Genomic DNA, 13,336 nt, shown 5'->3' on the forward strand with positions numbered 1-13,336 from the left:
CCGGTGCCCCGCACCCCTCCGGTGCCCCCCCCCGCAGCCCCCGGTCTGTCCGCTCCGGGTCCCGGTGCCCGCCGCCCCCCCCCCCGGGCAGGATGAGCCGCCCCCCCCGGCCCCGGGCCCGGCCCCCGCCCCCGCACCGCCCCCATCCCCGCCCCCGCCGCGGCGGGCAGGAGCGTGCGGGCTGCGGGCTGGCACCGGGCCCGCCCCGCCCAGCACCGGCACCGGCACCGGCACCGGCCCGGTCCGGCCCATGGAGGCTCCGGGAGCGGGCGGCACCGCAGGTGAGCGGGGATGGGGCGGGGGGGGGGGGGCAAAGGCAGCGGCGAGCCCATCGCCGGGGCCCCGGGGGGCGGCAGCGGGGGACGGGGGGGCTCGGGGGGACGGGGGTGGGTGTGCAAGGGGGGGTGTGCAAGGGGTGGGTGTGTGCAAGGGGGGGTGTGCAAGGGGTGTGTGTGTGCAAGGGGTGTGTGTGCAAGGGGTGTGTGTGCAAGGGGTGGGTGTGTGCAAGGGGGGGTGAGTGTGCAAGGGGGGTGTGCAAAGGGGGTGTGCAAGGGGGTGGGTGTGCAATGGGGGGAGTGCAAGGGGTGGGTGTGCAAGGGGGGGTGCAAGGGGGGTGGGTGTGCAAGGGGTGGGTGTGCAAGGGGGGGGTGCAAGGGGGGGTGTGCAATGGGGGGGGTGCAGGGGGTGTGTCAGGGGGTGCATACGTGCACCAGGGGAGTGTGAGGGTGTGCAGGGGGGTGTCAGCGGGGCGGGGGACCCGGGGGGGGGGGCACGTCTCAGCCCCCTGCCCCGCGTTACCGGGGGGGTGGGGGGGGCTTCACCCGGGGCAGGGGGCGAGGTGTGCGGGGGGCACCCTCAGACACGGGGGTGCTGGGGCTGCCGCCCGCCTGCAGCACCCGGGGACGGCGGTGGTGGCCCTGGGGGTGCGGCCGGGGGGGGGCCCCGGCACCGCAGCGGGGTCACGCCGGTGGCGTCGAGCAGCTCCCGCGCGCGCCCGCCCCTCCTGCGTGTGCCCCGCACGCGGCGGTGCCACCGCCCCGGCCACGAGCCCGCCGTGCCCTCCCGCCGCGCCCGGCCCTTCGGCGGGGTCGGGGACCCGTCGAGGCGGCCGGAGCCCCCCCCCGGTTGGGGTGGCCGGAGCCCGGTGCTGTCTCACCCTGCGGTTGACGTGAGTCAGCAGCGCGCCGAGCCCTGCCGCCGGCCCCCGCTCCTCGCCGGTGAGCCCGAGCGGCGGCCGAAGCCCGGCGGCGCGGGGGGCCACGGGGGATTGCTGCGGCAGGGAGCAGCGCCCCGGTGGGTGGGGGGCTGCACCGGGGGGGGAGCGGGGACGTCACCCACCGGGGCCATGGTGCATGGGGTGGTGGCGGGGGGCAGCCCCGAGTCTCCCCCGGGGCTGGGGACGGGTGCGTACGGGGTTGCTCCTGGATGAGGAGCGGGGTGGGGACCCAGTTTCCCTGCTGGAGGGAAGGTGGTGGCACCGGTGGGCACCCCGTCCCGGCCAGGGCACGGGGCAGCCGCTGTCGGGGCAGGCACACGGGCTGCCTGCTGCCCTCTGTGCCCAGCACCGGAGCCAAATGTCCCTGAAATTCCCTGAAATTCCCCCTTTCTTGTGCTGTCTCCTTTGGGTGGTGGTGGTGGGGGGGTTCTGCCCCTTGCCCCGCCACGCTGCCACCTCCCGGGGGGGGGGAGGAGGTGACCCCCCCATCCCGACGAGCCCGTCCCCGTGCCCCGTGCCATCTCACCTGGCAGCAAACCGGTGGCGGGGCCCAGTGGCACGCGGCTGGCTCTGTGCACCTGCAGCCGTGACACCGGGCGGGCTGGGGGCTGTGGGTGCCACCGCGGTGCCTGGTGCCACCCCACGCACTGGGGGGGGTCTCTTGGCCGTGCTCGGAGCCAGCCCAGCCCCGGCTGCCCCCCCCCCCCAGGGGGGCCGCCCAGCACGCACCGTGCCGTGTCTGCCCGTTCCCCCCCAGGAGACAAAACGCCTCTTGTCTGGGCTCCGGCCTCCGAACAGGCTGCGCTTTTGTCTCGCCGACACAAAGGGGCTGCGAGGGGCGGGGGGGGTCTGCCGGCACCGGGGCTGGCGGGGCCCACGGCAGCTGCCTCGGAGCGCTGCCTGTTCCGCGGGGGTCCCGGGGCTGGGGACCCACAGCCCCCTCGGCCGGGGAGCCCCAGGCAGGCGGCGGGGCCGCGGGAGGGAGCTGCCGTCGCTGCCCCGGCCCCGCACCAACGTGGCAGGTGCCGGTTCTGCAGAGCTGGGCAAGGAGACGCCGGCCCCGGAGCGAACGGCGGGGACCCCTGTCCCCGGCACGGCTGAGGAGGCCCCCGACGTCCCCGTGGAGGAGCAGGGCGGCATCCCCATCCCCACCGCCAGCCTGCTGCAGGTCACCGAGCGGAGACGTGAGTGCGCCCCCCCCACACACACACTGGTCACTGTCCCCCTCAGCCCCTCGTCCCTCCCTGGGTCCCCGCCCAGCACCCTCGGCTCCCCCCAGGGCCCCCAGCCCACCCCTGTCCCGCTGCCCGCAGAGCCGCTGAGCAGCGTGTCCTCGCTGGAGGTGCACTTCGACCTGCTCGACCTGACGGAGCTGACCGACATGTCGGACCAGGAGCTGGCCGAGGTCTTCGCCGATTCCGACGAGGAGAACGCGGCCGGAGAATCGCCCAGCGGTGAGCGACTGGCCGCCCGCGCCCCGTCCCGCTGCCGTCCCCCCGTGGGAGGGGTGGGGGGGCACGGGCTGAGCCTGCTGTCCCCGCAGGGCTGCACCCGCAGGCCATGCCGCGGGCAGGGTACCTGCGCTCGCCCTCCTGGACCCGCGCGCGGGAGCAGGGCCGGGAGAAGAAGCACCTCAGCGACTCGGAGCTGCAGCCGGGCGCCGTGGACGCCTTCCTGGCGGTGGAGCGGCCGCAGCAGGAGTAGGAGCTGCCCCAGGCGGTGGGGACGGGCCCGGGGACGGGCCCTGCGCCTCATCCTCGGCCTTTTCCGACCGCGTTCCCCGTGCCCCGCCTGGGAAAAGCCGTGCGGGGCGAAGGACTCGCTGCTGGGGTGCTGGGGGTGGCCCTGGGCGGCGGGGGCAGCCCCAGCCCGTGGGTACCAAGCGATGCCAAAGCCGGTGGCCTGGTGGGGAGGGGGAAGCGGCCCCTCCCGGCCCTGTAGCACAAAGGGGGCCACGCTGCCCGGCCCCCACCTCCCTTCCGCCGTGGTCCTGGCCCCCCGGGGAGCCCTGGCTCGGCGGGGCCAGGAGCCGCGCGGTGCCCGTGCTGTACCACCCGCCACCATGTAGCAGCTGTGTGTACCGGTAAAACCGAGCGACCCATGGCCACGGCTCTGCCCCGTCACTGGGGGAAAGGGGGGGATGCGACCCCCAGATGGGGGGGGGGGGGGCTGCAAGAGGTGGGGGCGGCTTAGAGGGGACCCTGTGCCGCCAGCGGGGGGGAGCCCCTGCAGGAGCAGCACCAGGCATAGGGCAGGCAATGGGGAGGGATGCAGGGGAGCCTGTGAGGCAGGAGATCCAGACCCCGTGCGTGAGGGCCTGCCACGGTGCCCCCCAAGCCCACCGAAGCCCCCCCAGCCCCAGCCCCCCAGCCGGTGACCCCCGCTCTGCCAGAAGCAGCCCCCAGACGGGGTCACGACTGCGGCGCTGTGCAAAGAGGCCACGCTGCTGCGACAGAGACCGGGCGAGTGTTGCAGGAGCAGTGTTGGGGGACAGGACACGGGTGGGGGGGCCACGCGCAGTGGGGGCTTCCACGAGCAGCAGCGAGCAACCACGAGAGCTGGGGGGGGCCAGCAGCGTGCAGGACCCCTGCCATAGTGTCACACACGGGCACTGCCCTTAATTTTCCCCCCTCTTTCCCCCCAACCCCTTGGCCCTGTCCTTCACTGTGCTAAAGTGTGTCCCACGGTGCAGGGGGAACAAAACCCAGTGGTATTTCCCCCACACCAGCAGCATCCAAGCGGGTAGTGTTCAACCAGGCAGGGCCATGCACGGTGGCTGCCGGCAGCCCCCCCAGGGCAGGACCCCCCCCCCCAGCTGCCGGCTCTCCTCCCGCACACCCTGCCCAGCCCTTTGGGAGCGCGTGGAGACGGAGAGAAATCCAGGGCAGCCTCAGCCCCGTCCTGGCACCCTCGCCCTTCCTGGCAGAGCCCGTTCCTCCGGCTCCGCTGGCGCGCTCGCGGCAGAGCCGGGGCCACGGGCTGGGAGCTCGCAGAGCCCACGCCTGGGGCCGGGCCCTCCCTAGGGCTCTGCCTCGGCCACGGAGTCCTGGAAGAGGGACTGCTTCCGCAGGCTGAGCCGGGCGCACTTGGGGCACGTGGTGGAGTTGTCGTAGTAGCAGTCCCTGCGGGGAAGGGGCGCGTTGGGGAACGCCGGGAAGGGCCCCGGAGCTGCCCGCCCCCCCCCCCCCCGCCACAGCACCCGAGGGGAACGCAGCGAGGCACCGGCACCCGCCGTACCTGTGGAAGACGGCGGAGCAGTCGGTGCACACCGAGGTGTGGCTGTCGAAGGGGAAAAGCACGTCGCCCTCCTTGCAGAGCTCGCACACGAAGCCTTTCGCCTGGCAGCGCTGCGGCGAGAGGGGGCAGAGGGGCTCTGGTACCTGGATGCTTGGCAGGGACCCCCGAAGACCCCCCCACACACACACCCCCTCCACGTGGCTCTGGCCCCCATGGGGCCGTGCCCAAAGCCACCCCGCTCACCTCGCAGTCCAGCTTGATGTGCTTGGCGAAGAGGGTGTGGATCTCGGTCAGGGAGCAGCTCAGGCGCCCGGCCTCAATGTCGATGAGGTCCTGCAGCGAGTACATCTCGTCGTTCTCCACGAAGTGCTGCCGGTCCTGCAGCTGTGGGCGGGCAGACGTCAGCGCTGCGCCCGTCACCGCCGTGCCCGCGCGCCCGGGGGCCTCCCTGGCCTCGGCCTCCCTCCCTCCCTCCCGCTGAGGCCAGGCCTGACCTGCAGCAGCAGCCGGGCCTCCATCGCCTCCTTGCAGGTGATGAAGTACGGCTTCATCAGCAGGATGTCCTGGCGCAGCTTCTGCGGGTGGGCGCGGGGGGACAGGGACAGGGAGGAGACAGGTGGCAGGGGCAGGATGGAGATGGGGACAGGGATAGGGATGAGATTGAGGTAACGGTGTGGGAGTGGGAGAGGATATGGGGACAGGAACAGGTTGGGGACAGGGACAAGGCCGTGCTGGGTCAGCCCCAGCCCTGCAGCAGTTCAGGTACCCCCACGCCTCCAGTCAGTGCCGCCCCCCCACCCTGCCCTGCTCCCCGTTCCCAGCCCCCAGCAGGCGCTGCTGGCGCCAGCCCCCTCCCCACTTAATGCCATCCCTCCCACCAGCCCCATCCTGGGGTCCCCGTCCCCCACCCCAGCCCCTGCCCGCCCGCGGCCGCACCGCGCTCACCCGGATCTCCACCAGCTCCTCCACGTAGTTGAAGAGCAGGGGGTTGATCTCCCGCAGCTTCAGCACGGGCCGCGACACCATCAGCGCCAGGTACCGCATGCTGCAGCGCGACACCTGCGTGCCCGCCACCGTCACCCTGCGCCCAGGCACGCCGGGGCCTCCCAGTCCCCACGGACCAGGGAGCTGGCCCCCCCAGGACCCCACAGCAGAGTCGCAGCCCCCCAGGTGGCCTCCACCCATGGACACAGCCCCCAGGGACCCCTGCCCGGGGACATGCCCTCCCAAGTGATCCCCCCCAAGAGACCCCGCGGCCCCCACCAGCACCACGGGCACCTTGCGGGGCTCAAAGTCCCAGTTGTGGATGGCGCGGGCGGGGACGACGGCCAGGTCGTTCCAGTGGCAGCTGCTGCAGTAGTAGAGGCCGGTGTAGTCGCACTGCCGGGCCTCGCTGGGCACCCCCCCTGCGGCGGCACACGCGTCGGTACCGGCACCCGCAGCCACACCGGCACCACCGCCGCACCCCGGGATGCGCAGAGCACCCAGAGGGCGACGCTGGGGTCCCCAGACCCAGCCCCCCACAGCCCCAGAGCCCCCACCTCCAGCTCTCCCCAGCCCCACGCGGCCCCCAGAGCCCCAACGCCCCCCTCCCACAGCCCCCCGGCGCCTTACGGAGGGCGATGGGTGCCCGGCACTCGGCGCAGCGGTAGTCCTGGCTGTCCAGCCCGCTCTCGGGGCAGATGCTGAGCTGGTACTCGGCCTGGTGGCTCACCTTGGACCTGACGCAGGGCTTGGTGACCAGGGGCAGGCACTTGCTGTGGCACCGGTAGTAGCACCCTGCGGGCAGGCGGCCGTCAGCGTGGGGCCGGGGAGGGGACATGTGGGGGGGGGTGTCCGGGCCCCCGACCCACCTGTGCAGGTGTACCAGGTCTGGATGAGCCCCCAGATGATGGTGCTGCACTTGTCGCACGTCTGCTTGACGCTCTTGCTCTTCTCCTTGTAGAAGCGGTGCTCCAGCACCACGCGGATGTTGGGCTCCTCCTCGTCGGGGTCCTGCGGGCGGCGGGGGTCAGTGTGGGCCCCCCCAGAGCCACGGACTCCCACCCTGGGACCTTCAGGACCCCTCCCAGACCCCCAGAACCCCACTCTCTAGGGCCCACAGGGCCCTCAGGACCCCCCCCAGAACCCTCAGAACACCCCCGCCAGGGCCCTCAGGACCCCCCCCAGCACCCGCAGGACCCCCCTAGGACCCTCAGGCCCTCTCTCAAGGGCCCCCGGGACCCTCAGGACCCCCCCCGGACCCTCAGAACCCCTCTCCAGGGCCCCCAGGACCCTCAGGACCCCCTCTCCAGGGCCCCCAGGACATCCCCGGACCCTCAGGACCCCCCCAGGACCCTCAGGACCCCCTCTCCAGGGCCCCCAGGACCCCCCCAGGACCCTCAGGACCCCTTCTCCAGGGCCCCCCGGACCCTCAGGACCCCCTCAGGACCCTCAGAACCCCCTCTCCATGGCCCCCAGAACCCTCAGGACCCCCACAGGACACCCAACCCCCTGCTCCAACCCCCCCACCGCCCCCCCCCGGAGCCCCCGGCCGCACCTGCAGCTCCTGCAGCTTGAGCCGGAGGTGGATGAGCCGCACCACGGCGTCCTTCTGCCGCTCCGAGTGCTCGGGCAGCGCCAGGATGGCCCGCTTGCACTCCTCGATGGCGCGGCGCAGCTGCCGCACGTCGGGCGCCAGGATCAGGCCCTGCGGGACGGGACGGGACGGGACGGGACGAGCGGGGGGCTGCAGCCCCCGGTCCCCCACCCTCCCCCCTCCCAGCCCCCGGTCCCCGACCCCCCCCGTCCGCCCCACTCACCACGGGCCGCGAGAAGTGGTCCTCGGCCAGCCCCAGGTCCATGGGGCGCTCCGGGCCCTCGGCGTCCCCCGGGCACGGCTCCGGCCGCCGGGCAGCCGGCGGGGGGGCACCGGGGGGCGGCTCCTCGGGTCCCCCCCCGGCGGGAGGCTCGGGGCCCTTGTTGAAGGGGTTGAGGTGAGCCTGCCGGAACCGGGCCAGCTTCTCGTCGTACGCCATCGCCGCACCGCCACCGGCACGGCACCGGCACCGGCACCGCACCGGCACCGCGCAGCCCCGCCTGAGCGCCGCCCCCGGTACCGGCCCCGCCCGCGCCGTCGGGGCGGGGCCCCCCCCCCCCCTCGCCACTCCCCCGTCCTGCCCCCCCTGGCGGCCGGCGGAGCGCGCAGCGCCCGGGGGGGGGGAACGGGGGGGGAACCGGCCCTAGAAGCGAGCCCCCAGCCCCAGCCCGGCCCCCCAGCACCCCCAAAGCCCCCCGGGGCGGGCTGAGCCTTGCTGCCCCCGAGCCGGGCACTATCCCCCCCCCCGGGCTGTGTCCCCCCCCCCGCCATCAGCAGGGACAAGGCACAGCAGGGGGCGCCTCCGGAGCATTGTCCGAGGGGTGACAATGGCTGGGGCACGGCCCCGACGGCTGCTGGTGGGCCCCGACCCCCCCCCCCCCGGGTCACTGAGCCCCCCCCGCCACCACCAGCCGGGCCCCTCCCCCCCCCCCCCAGCAGACACGGACAGGGAAGGAACCGGACAGCAATAAATTTATTGAGTATTCCAAAAAAAATATTAGACACGAACCAGTAAAAAACGAAAAGGGGGAGGGGGGGAGGCCGGGGGGGTCACGGGAGGGGCCGAGCTAACGCAGGGCGGGGGAGGGGGGGGGAGCAGACACCGAAGGGGCGAGACCGGGGCCCCCCCCGGGAAGCAGCGGGGCCGGGGGGCGATGGCGAGCGGGGCCGGCATCACTTGGCGCCCTGCGCCTCCGACTCCTCCTCGTCGTCCTCGTACATCTCGCCCTCCTCCTCGGCCGTGGCGTCCTGGTACTGCTGGTACTCGGACACCAGGTCGTTCATGTTGCTCTCGGCCTCGGTGAACTCCATCTCGTCCATGCCCTCGCCCGTGTACCAGTGCAGGAAGGCCTTGCGGCGGAACATGGCCGTGAACTGCTCCGAGATGCGCTTGAAGAGCTCCTGGATGGCCGTGCTGTTGCCGATGAAGGTGGAGGACATCTTCAGCCCCCGGGGCGGGATGTCGCAGACGGCCACCTTGACGTTGTTGGGGATCCACTCCACGAAGTAGGAGCTGTTCTTGCTCTGGATGGCCAGCATCTGCTCGTCCACCTCCTTCATGGACATGCGGCCGCGGAAGACGGTGGCCACGGTGAGGTAGCGGCCGTGGCGCGGGTCGCAGGCGGCCATCATGTTCTTGGCATCAAACATCTGCTGGGTGAGCTCGGGGACGGTGAGGGCGCGGTACTGCTGGGACCCGCGGGCCGTCAGGGGGGCGAAGCCGGGCATGAAGAAGTGGAGGCGTGGGAAGGGCACCATGTTGACCGCCAGCTTGCGCAGGTCGGCGTTGAGCTGCCCGGGGAAGCGCAGGGAGGTGGTGACGCCGCTCATGGTGGCCGAGACGAGGTGGTTGAGGTCGCCGTAGGTGGGGGTGGCCAGCTTGAGCGTGCGGAAGCAGATGTCGTAGAGCGCCTCGTTGTCGATGCAGTAGGTCTCATCCGTGTTCTCCACCAGCTGGTGGATGGAGAGGGTGGCGTTGTAGGGCTCCACCACCGTGTCCGACACCTTGGGGGACGGCACCACGCTGAAAGTGTTCATGATGCGGTCGGGGTACTCCTCGCGCACCTTGCTGATCAGCAGGGTGCCCATGCCCGAGCCCGTGCCACCACCCAGCGAGTGGGTGAGCTGGAAGCCCTGCAGGCAGTCGCAGTTTTCGCACTCCTTCCGCACCACGTCCAGCACCGAGTCCACCAGCTCGGCCCCTTCCGTGTAGTGCCCCTTGGCCCAGTTATTGCCGGCCCCACTCTGACCTGGGGGAGGAAAAAAACAAAAAACAAAACAAAGACATGATGGGTGCTGGGGGGGGACACGGCACCGAGATCTGATTCTGGGACAGGGTGGGGAGCGGGAGCCGCCGGGCTCGGCGCCGTGAGGACGCACCCACAGACGGCCCCGGGGCCGGACAGGTGAGGGACGCGGCCCCGCCGGCGCTGCCCATCCCGGCCCCCCCAGCCCGCGGCGCAGGGCGTGGCCGCCTACCGAAAATGAAGTTGTCGGGGCGGAAGAGGTGCCCGAAGGCACCCGAGCGCACGCTGTCCATCGTCCCCGGCTCCAGGTCCACCAGGATGGCGCGAGGCACGTACTTGTGAGCTGCGGAGAGACCTCGTGCTGGAGGGGACCCGACGCCCCCCCGGCCCCCCCGGGGTCGCACTCATTGTCCTCAAGCCTCAGGGGCTCACGGGGCTGGGTGCATGTGTTGGTTCCCCAGACAAAAGGCTCCCCACTGGGCTGGGTGCCTATGTCCACATCTCCCCCCCAGAAACCCCCCCAGGGTCCCCAGGCTGGCACACCCATGTCAACCCCCCTCCCCCCCCCAAAAAAAATCCATGAGGTCCCACGCAGCTGGGCGCACGCGCCCATCCCACCCCAAACCACAGGGTCTCGCAGAGCTCATTTTCCCCTCGTCCCCCCCAAACCGCAGGGTCCCCATGGGGCTGGGTGCACGTATCTGTCCCCCCCCGCCCCGCAGGGTCCCTGCAGGGGGTGGCAGCACCGGGATGGAGGGGGGGGACACAATGGGGGGGCAGCGGTGCCCCGGTCCCCGGGGGCTTACAGGAGGCCTCATTGTAGTAGACGCTGATGCGCTCCAGCTGCAGGTCCGAGTCGCCCACGTAGTTGCCGCTGGGGTCTATGCCGTGCTCATCGCTGATCACCTCCCAGAACTGGGGGGGGGCACGGCCTCAGCGGGGGCGGCGGCCCCGTGCCGTGATCGCGTCCCCCCCACCCCCCTCCCCGGGACCTCCCCCGGGACCGGCACCGGGGCTGCCGCAGCCCGGGACCCCCGGGAGGGGGCTCAGCACCGGGGATGGGTGGGGAAACACCGGGGATGGTGGGGGGGGGGGGGTGAAGCACCGGGTGGGGGGGATCCCGCCCCCGCCCCGCATCCCGCGGTGCCCCCATGGGGTTTGTGGGGGGGGTGGGGGGGGGCAGGGGGCGGCGGGGCCCCTCCCGGTACCGGGTCCGCCGCGGGGGCGGGCGCTGTCCGCGGTGCTGAAGGGCGGCGGCGGCGGACAAAGGAGCGGGGCGGGGCCCTTTGTCCGCCCGGTGCGGCGGAAGGAAGGGGGGGGGGGGGGGGGGGGGGGGAGATGGCGGCGGAGAGGGGGGGGGGGGGGTCTTTGTCCGCCGCTCCGCAGCGCCGGGGCGGGGCCGGTGCCGGTGCCGGTGCCGCCGTTACCTTGGCGCCGATCTGGTTGCCGCACTGCCCCGCCTGGATGTGGACGATCTCCCTCATGGTGCGGCCGGGCCGGGAGCGCAGCGGGAGCGGAGCGGGACCGGGAGCGGAGCGGCACCGGCAGCGCGGGGGGCGGCCCCGCCGCCGCCGCCGCCTTTATAGGGGCCGCGCGCCGCACCGGGCCGGGCGCTGACGTCACCGCCGCGCCGCGGCCAATCAGCGCCCGCCGCCGCAGCCCTGCAACAGCCCTGCGGCACCGGCACCGCCGCCCGGCACCGGCACGGCTCGGTCCGGCATGGCCCGGTACGGCCCGGTACGGCCCGGTACGGCCCGGTACGGCCCGGTATGGCCCGGTATGGCCCGGTATGGCTCGGCCCGGCCGCGCCGTGCTCAGCCCGTCCCGGTGCCGCGGCACCGCCCAACCGGAGAGCATCCCCGGTACCGGGGGTCGTCGACACACGAACACCCCCCCCACCACCCCCCACACCCACACACACGCGGGAGGGGGGTTGGGGAGGGGTCCCCGCAGCCGCGGTGGGGGAGGGGAGGCGGCACGCCCACCCGGCCACGCGTGGGGGGACCCCGGCCCCCGCGGGGGGAGCACGGGCCCCGCCCGCCCCCACGGGGATCGGGGCTCCACCGGCAACCGGACCCGGTCCGAGCGTCCCCGGGGCAGCGGGGCCCGGCCCGGATCCTGCCCGGGGGGCTCCGTCGGGGCCGGGGGGGGCTCTGTCCCGGCTCCGGGCCCCCGCGGGCCGGCAGCGTGCGCGGCCGCAGAACAAAGGCGGCGGCGGCGCGGGGCTGCCTTTGTCCCGCCCGGGGGCGGCCGCGCTCCGCAGCCCCCCGCTCCGGCGCCCCCCGGGGCGGCCGGGACCCCCTCCCCCCCCCCCGACCCCCGCCGCTGCCGGGAGAGGGCCGGAACCGGTGCCCGCGGTCCCGGTAACGGGAAGCGATGGGTCCGCGGATAAAGGGCGGGTGCGGGCGGGGGCAGCCCGCACGGAGGCTCCCGGTGCCCCGCGACGCTCGGGGCCGCACGGCGGTGCCAGGCAGAGCGTCACTGCAAAGAGCCTTTATTCGGTACCGCGAGGCCGGGCAGCCCCCCGGCACCCGGCCCGGTCGGGGCGCCAGGAGGAACGCCCCACGGCGCGTCTGTCCGTCCGTCTGTCCGTCTGTCCGTCCCGGTGCCTACCAGGAGCACAGCACCACCTCCCGCAGCGTCCGCCGGAGCTCCTGGCTCCGGAAGGCGTAGATGAGGGGGTCGACCACCGAGTTGCAGATGATGAGGATGAGGAAGAGGTTGAAGTAGCCGAAGAAGCAGGTGCAGAAGGGGTTGGTGGGGCAGGTGACGATGAGGATGAGGTGGAAGAAGAAGGGCCCCCAGCAGACGAAGAAGACGCCCAGCAGGATGGTGAGCGTCACGGCTCCCTTCAGGCTGCTGGTGCGGTAGACGGTCGGGTGCTTCTGCTGGCTGGAGATGCTGCGCAGGTGGTGGCAGGCCAGGGCGAACATGTGGATGTAGAGCACCAGCATGAGGATCAGCATGAAGAGGAAGAAGCCGATGAGGCAGAGGAGGATGGCGTTGTTGCGGTAGTAGGTGATGAAGACGGTGCTGGAGACGGTGCTGGCCAGCCAGACGCTGGCCATGGTCACCACGGCCCGCTGCAGCGTCATGATGCTGTGGTAGCGCAGGGCGTAGAAGATGGTGATGTAGCGGTCCACGGCGATCACCCCTAGGAAGGAGAGGGAGGACACGACGGAGCTGCAGATGAGCATGTCGATGATGTTGTCCATGTGGCGGATGATGCTGGCATGCATCACCAGCACGCCGTGCTCCATCAGCAGCATGAAGAGCGTCTCCACCAGGTTGCTGACGCTCACCAGCATGTCGGAGACGGCCAGGCAACAAATGAAGTAGTACATGGGCGAGTGCAGGTTCCTGTTCTTGAGGATGGCGGCCACCACCAGCAGGTTCTCCACCAGGCTCACCAGCCCCAGCGTGAGGAAGAGTTCGTTGGGCACGTCGAGCCCCTGGCACCAGGCGCCGCCAGCCCCGGCCGTGGCGTTGCTCTGGTTGCCCTCGCTGGCGTTCCAGGGCTCACGGAGCAGGCGCAGGGGGGCCAACGTTGACATGGCCCCGACCTCAGCCCCGGGGGCTCCCTGGATGGCGACTGTGGCTCCAGGGCCCCCCACAGCACCTGCAGGCCGCCTGAGTGCCTGGCTGGCCCCGCCAGCGCTCCCGCAGCACCCAGCTGCGAGGTCAAGAGGACATGGGCACCGCGGCGCCCTGAGCACGGGGGAGATGGGGAAGGGCCCCCCCGCCCCACCAGCGTCCCACTGGTGTCGCAGCCGCCCTCCTCGCCAGCCCTTCCTGGCGTCCTCAGAGCTCAGCAAGGGCTCGGCGGCAGTTATGGGGAAGAAAGGGCCCTTTCTCTGCACCACTTTAAAGCCGTCTCCCTCAGCTCCTCCTCCCGAGGAGGGTGGGCACACACATGACAGCCTGTGCCCCAGCAGCTGGGGCGGCCACCACCGAGGCTGGGGCTGCCGGACCCCGGCACTGCCCCGGGGCACCGCGCACACTGGGGTCCCTGCGCACCCTGGGGGCCATACGCCACGGCCTCCGTGTGCCATAGGGGTG

General features: G+C 72.9%; 4 protein-coding genes across 5 annotated transcripts; 1 reads left to right on the forward strand and 3 right to left on the reverse strand.

Annotated features, from left to right (window-relative positions):
* Positions 1-101: 101 nt before the first annotated feature.
* On the forward strand, positions 102-3,319 carry DBNDD1 (dysbindin domain containing 1). Of its 2 annotated transcripts, none has more exons than XM_067004271.1 (4): positions 102-281; positions 2,254-2,400; positions 2,530-2,670; positions 2,760-3,319. In XM_067004271.1, exons 1-4 carry the CDS (start codon positions 251-253, stop codon positions 2,918-2,920), a joined length of 480 nt encoding a protein of 159 aa, XP_066860372.1. In that variant the 5' UTR covers positions 102-250; the 3' UTR covers positions 2,921-3,319. The 2 variants fall into 2 exon arrangements, with proteins under 2 accessions (XP_066860372.1, XP_066860373.1); XM_067004272.1 differs by lacking the exon at positions 102-281 and adding an exon at positions 859-1,217.
* Positions 3,320-3,680: 361 nt separating this feature from the next.
* On the reverse strand, positions 3,681-7,561 carry DEF8 (differentially expressed in FDCP 8 homolog). Its single transcript, XM_067004269.1, has 10 exons — positions 7,255-7,561; positions 6,993-7,142; positions 6,307-6,448; positions 6,068-6,232; positions 5,732-5,859; positions 5,399-5,512; positions 4,948-5,028; positions 4,697-4,837; positions 4,454-4,563; positions 3,681-4,338 (listed from the first exon to the last, which is right to left on the reverse strand). The coding sequence occupies exons 1-10, from the start codon at positions 7,468-7,470 to the stop codon at positions 4,236-4,238; spliced, it is 1,350 nt and encodes a 449-aa protein (XP_066860370.1). The 5' UTR covers positions 7,471-7,561; the 3' UTR covers positions 3,681-4,235.
* A 424-nt stretch (positions 7,562-7,985) lies between these two features.
* TUBB3 (tubulin beta 3 class III) lies at positions 7,986-10,864 on the reverse strand. Its single transcript, XM_067004268.1, has 4 exons — positions 10,705-10,864; positions 10,084-10,192; positions 9,510-9,620; positions 7,986-9,280 (listed from the first exon to the last, which is right to left on the reverse strand). The coding sequence occupies exons 1-4, from the start codon at positions 10,759-10,761 to the stop codon at positions 8,205-8,207; spliced, it is 1,353 nt and encodes a 450-aa protein (XP_066860369.1). The 5' UTR covers positions 10,762-10,864; the 3' UTR covers positions 7,986-8,204.
* A 916-nt stretch (positions 10,865-11,780) lies between these two features.
* On the reverse strand, positions 11,781-13,247 carry MC1R (melanocortin 1 receptor). Its single transcript, XM_013197688.3, has one exon. It carries the CDS (start codon positions 12,829-12,831, stop codon positions 11,887-11,889), a length of 945 nt encoding a protein of 314 aa, XP_013053142.3. The 5' UTR covers positions 12,832-13,247; the 3' UTR covers positions 11,781-11,886.
* Between the last annotated feature and the right edge of the window lie 89 nt (positions 13,248-13,336).

This window comes from Anser cygnoides, chromosome 12 (assembly GCF_040182565.1).
Source record: "Anser cygnoides isolate HZ-2024a breed goose chromosome 12, Taihu_goose_T2T_genome, whole genome shotgun sequence".
Lineage (NCBI taxonomy): Eukaryota > Metazoa > Chordata > Aves > Anseriformes > Anatidae > Anser > Anser cygnoides.

Excerpts from the sequence above, each read along its gene's own strand:
- MC1R (XM_013197688.3), bottom strand. The coding sequence starts at position 12,831 with ATGTCAACGTTGGCCCCCCTGCGCCTGCTCCGTGAGCCCTGGAACGCC.
- TUBB3 (XM_067004268.1), bottom strand. The coding sequence starts at position 10,761 with ATGAGGGAGATCGTCCACATCCAGGCGGGGCAGTGCGGCAACCAGATC. Across the intron at positions 9,621-10,083 it reads CTACTACAATGAGGCCTCCT|CTCACAAGTACGTGCCTCGC; the intron begins GTAAGCCCCCGG and ends GTCTCTCCGCAG. Across the intron at positions 9,281-9,509 it reads CCCCGACAACTTCATTTTCG|GTCAGAGTGGGGCCGGCAAT; the intron begins GTAGGCGGCCAC and ends TTCCTCCCCCAG.
- DBNDD1 (XM_067004271.1), top strand. The coding sequence starts at position 251 with ATGGAGGCTCCGGGAGCGGGCGGCACCGCAG. Across the intron at positions 282-2,253 it reads GGGAGCGGGCGGCACCGCAG|AGCTGGGCAAGGAGACGCCG; the intron begins GTGAGCGGGGAT and ends CCGGTTCTGCAG. Across the intron at positions 2,671-2,759 it reads GGCCGGAGAATCGCCCAGCG|GGCTGCACCCGCAGGCCATG; the intron begins GTGAGCGACTGG and ends CTGTCCCCGCAG.
- DEF8 (XM_067004269.1), bottom strand. The coding sequence starts at position 7,470 with ATGGCGTACGACGAGAAGCTGGCCCGGTTCCGGCAGGCTCACCTCAAC. Across the intron at positions 5,513-5,731 it reads GGGACTTTGAGCCCCGCAAG|GTGTCGCGCTGCAGCATGCG; the intron begins GTGCCCGTGGTG and ends GCGGGCACGCAG. Across the intron at positions 4,339-4,453 it reads TGCTCCGCCGTCTTCCACAG|GGACTGCTACTACGACAACT; the intron begins GTACGGCGGGTG and ends CCTTCCCCGCAG.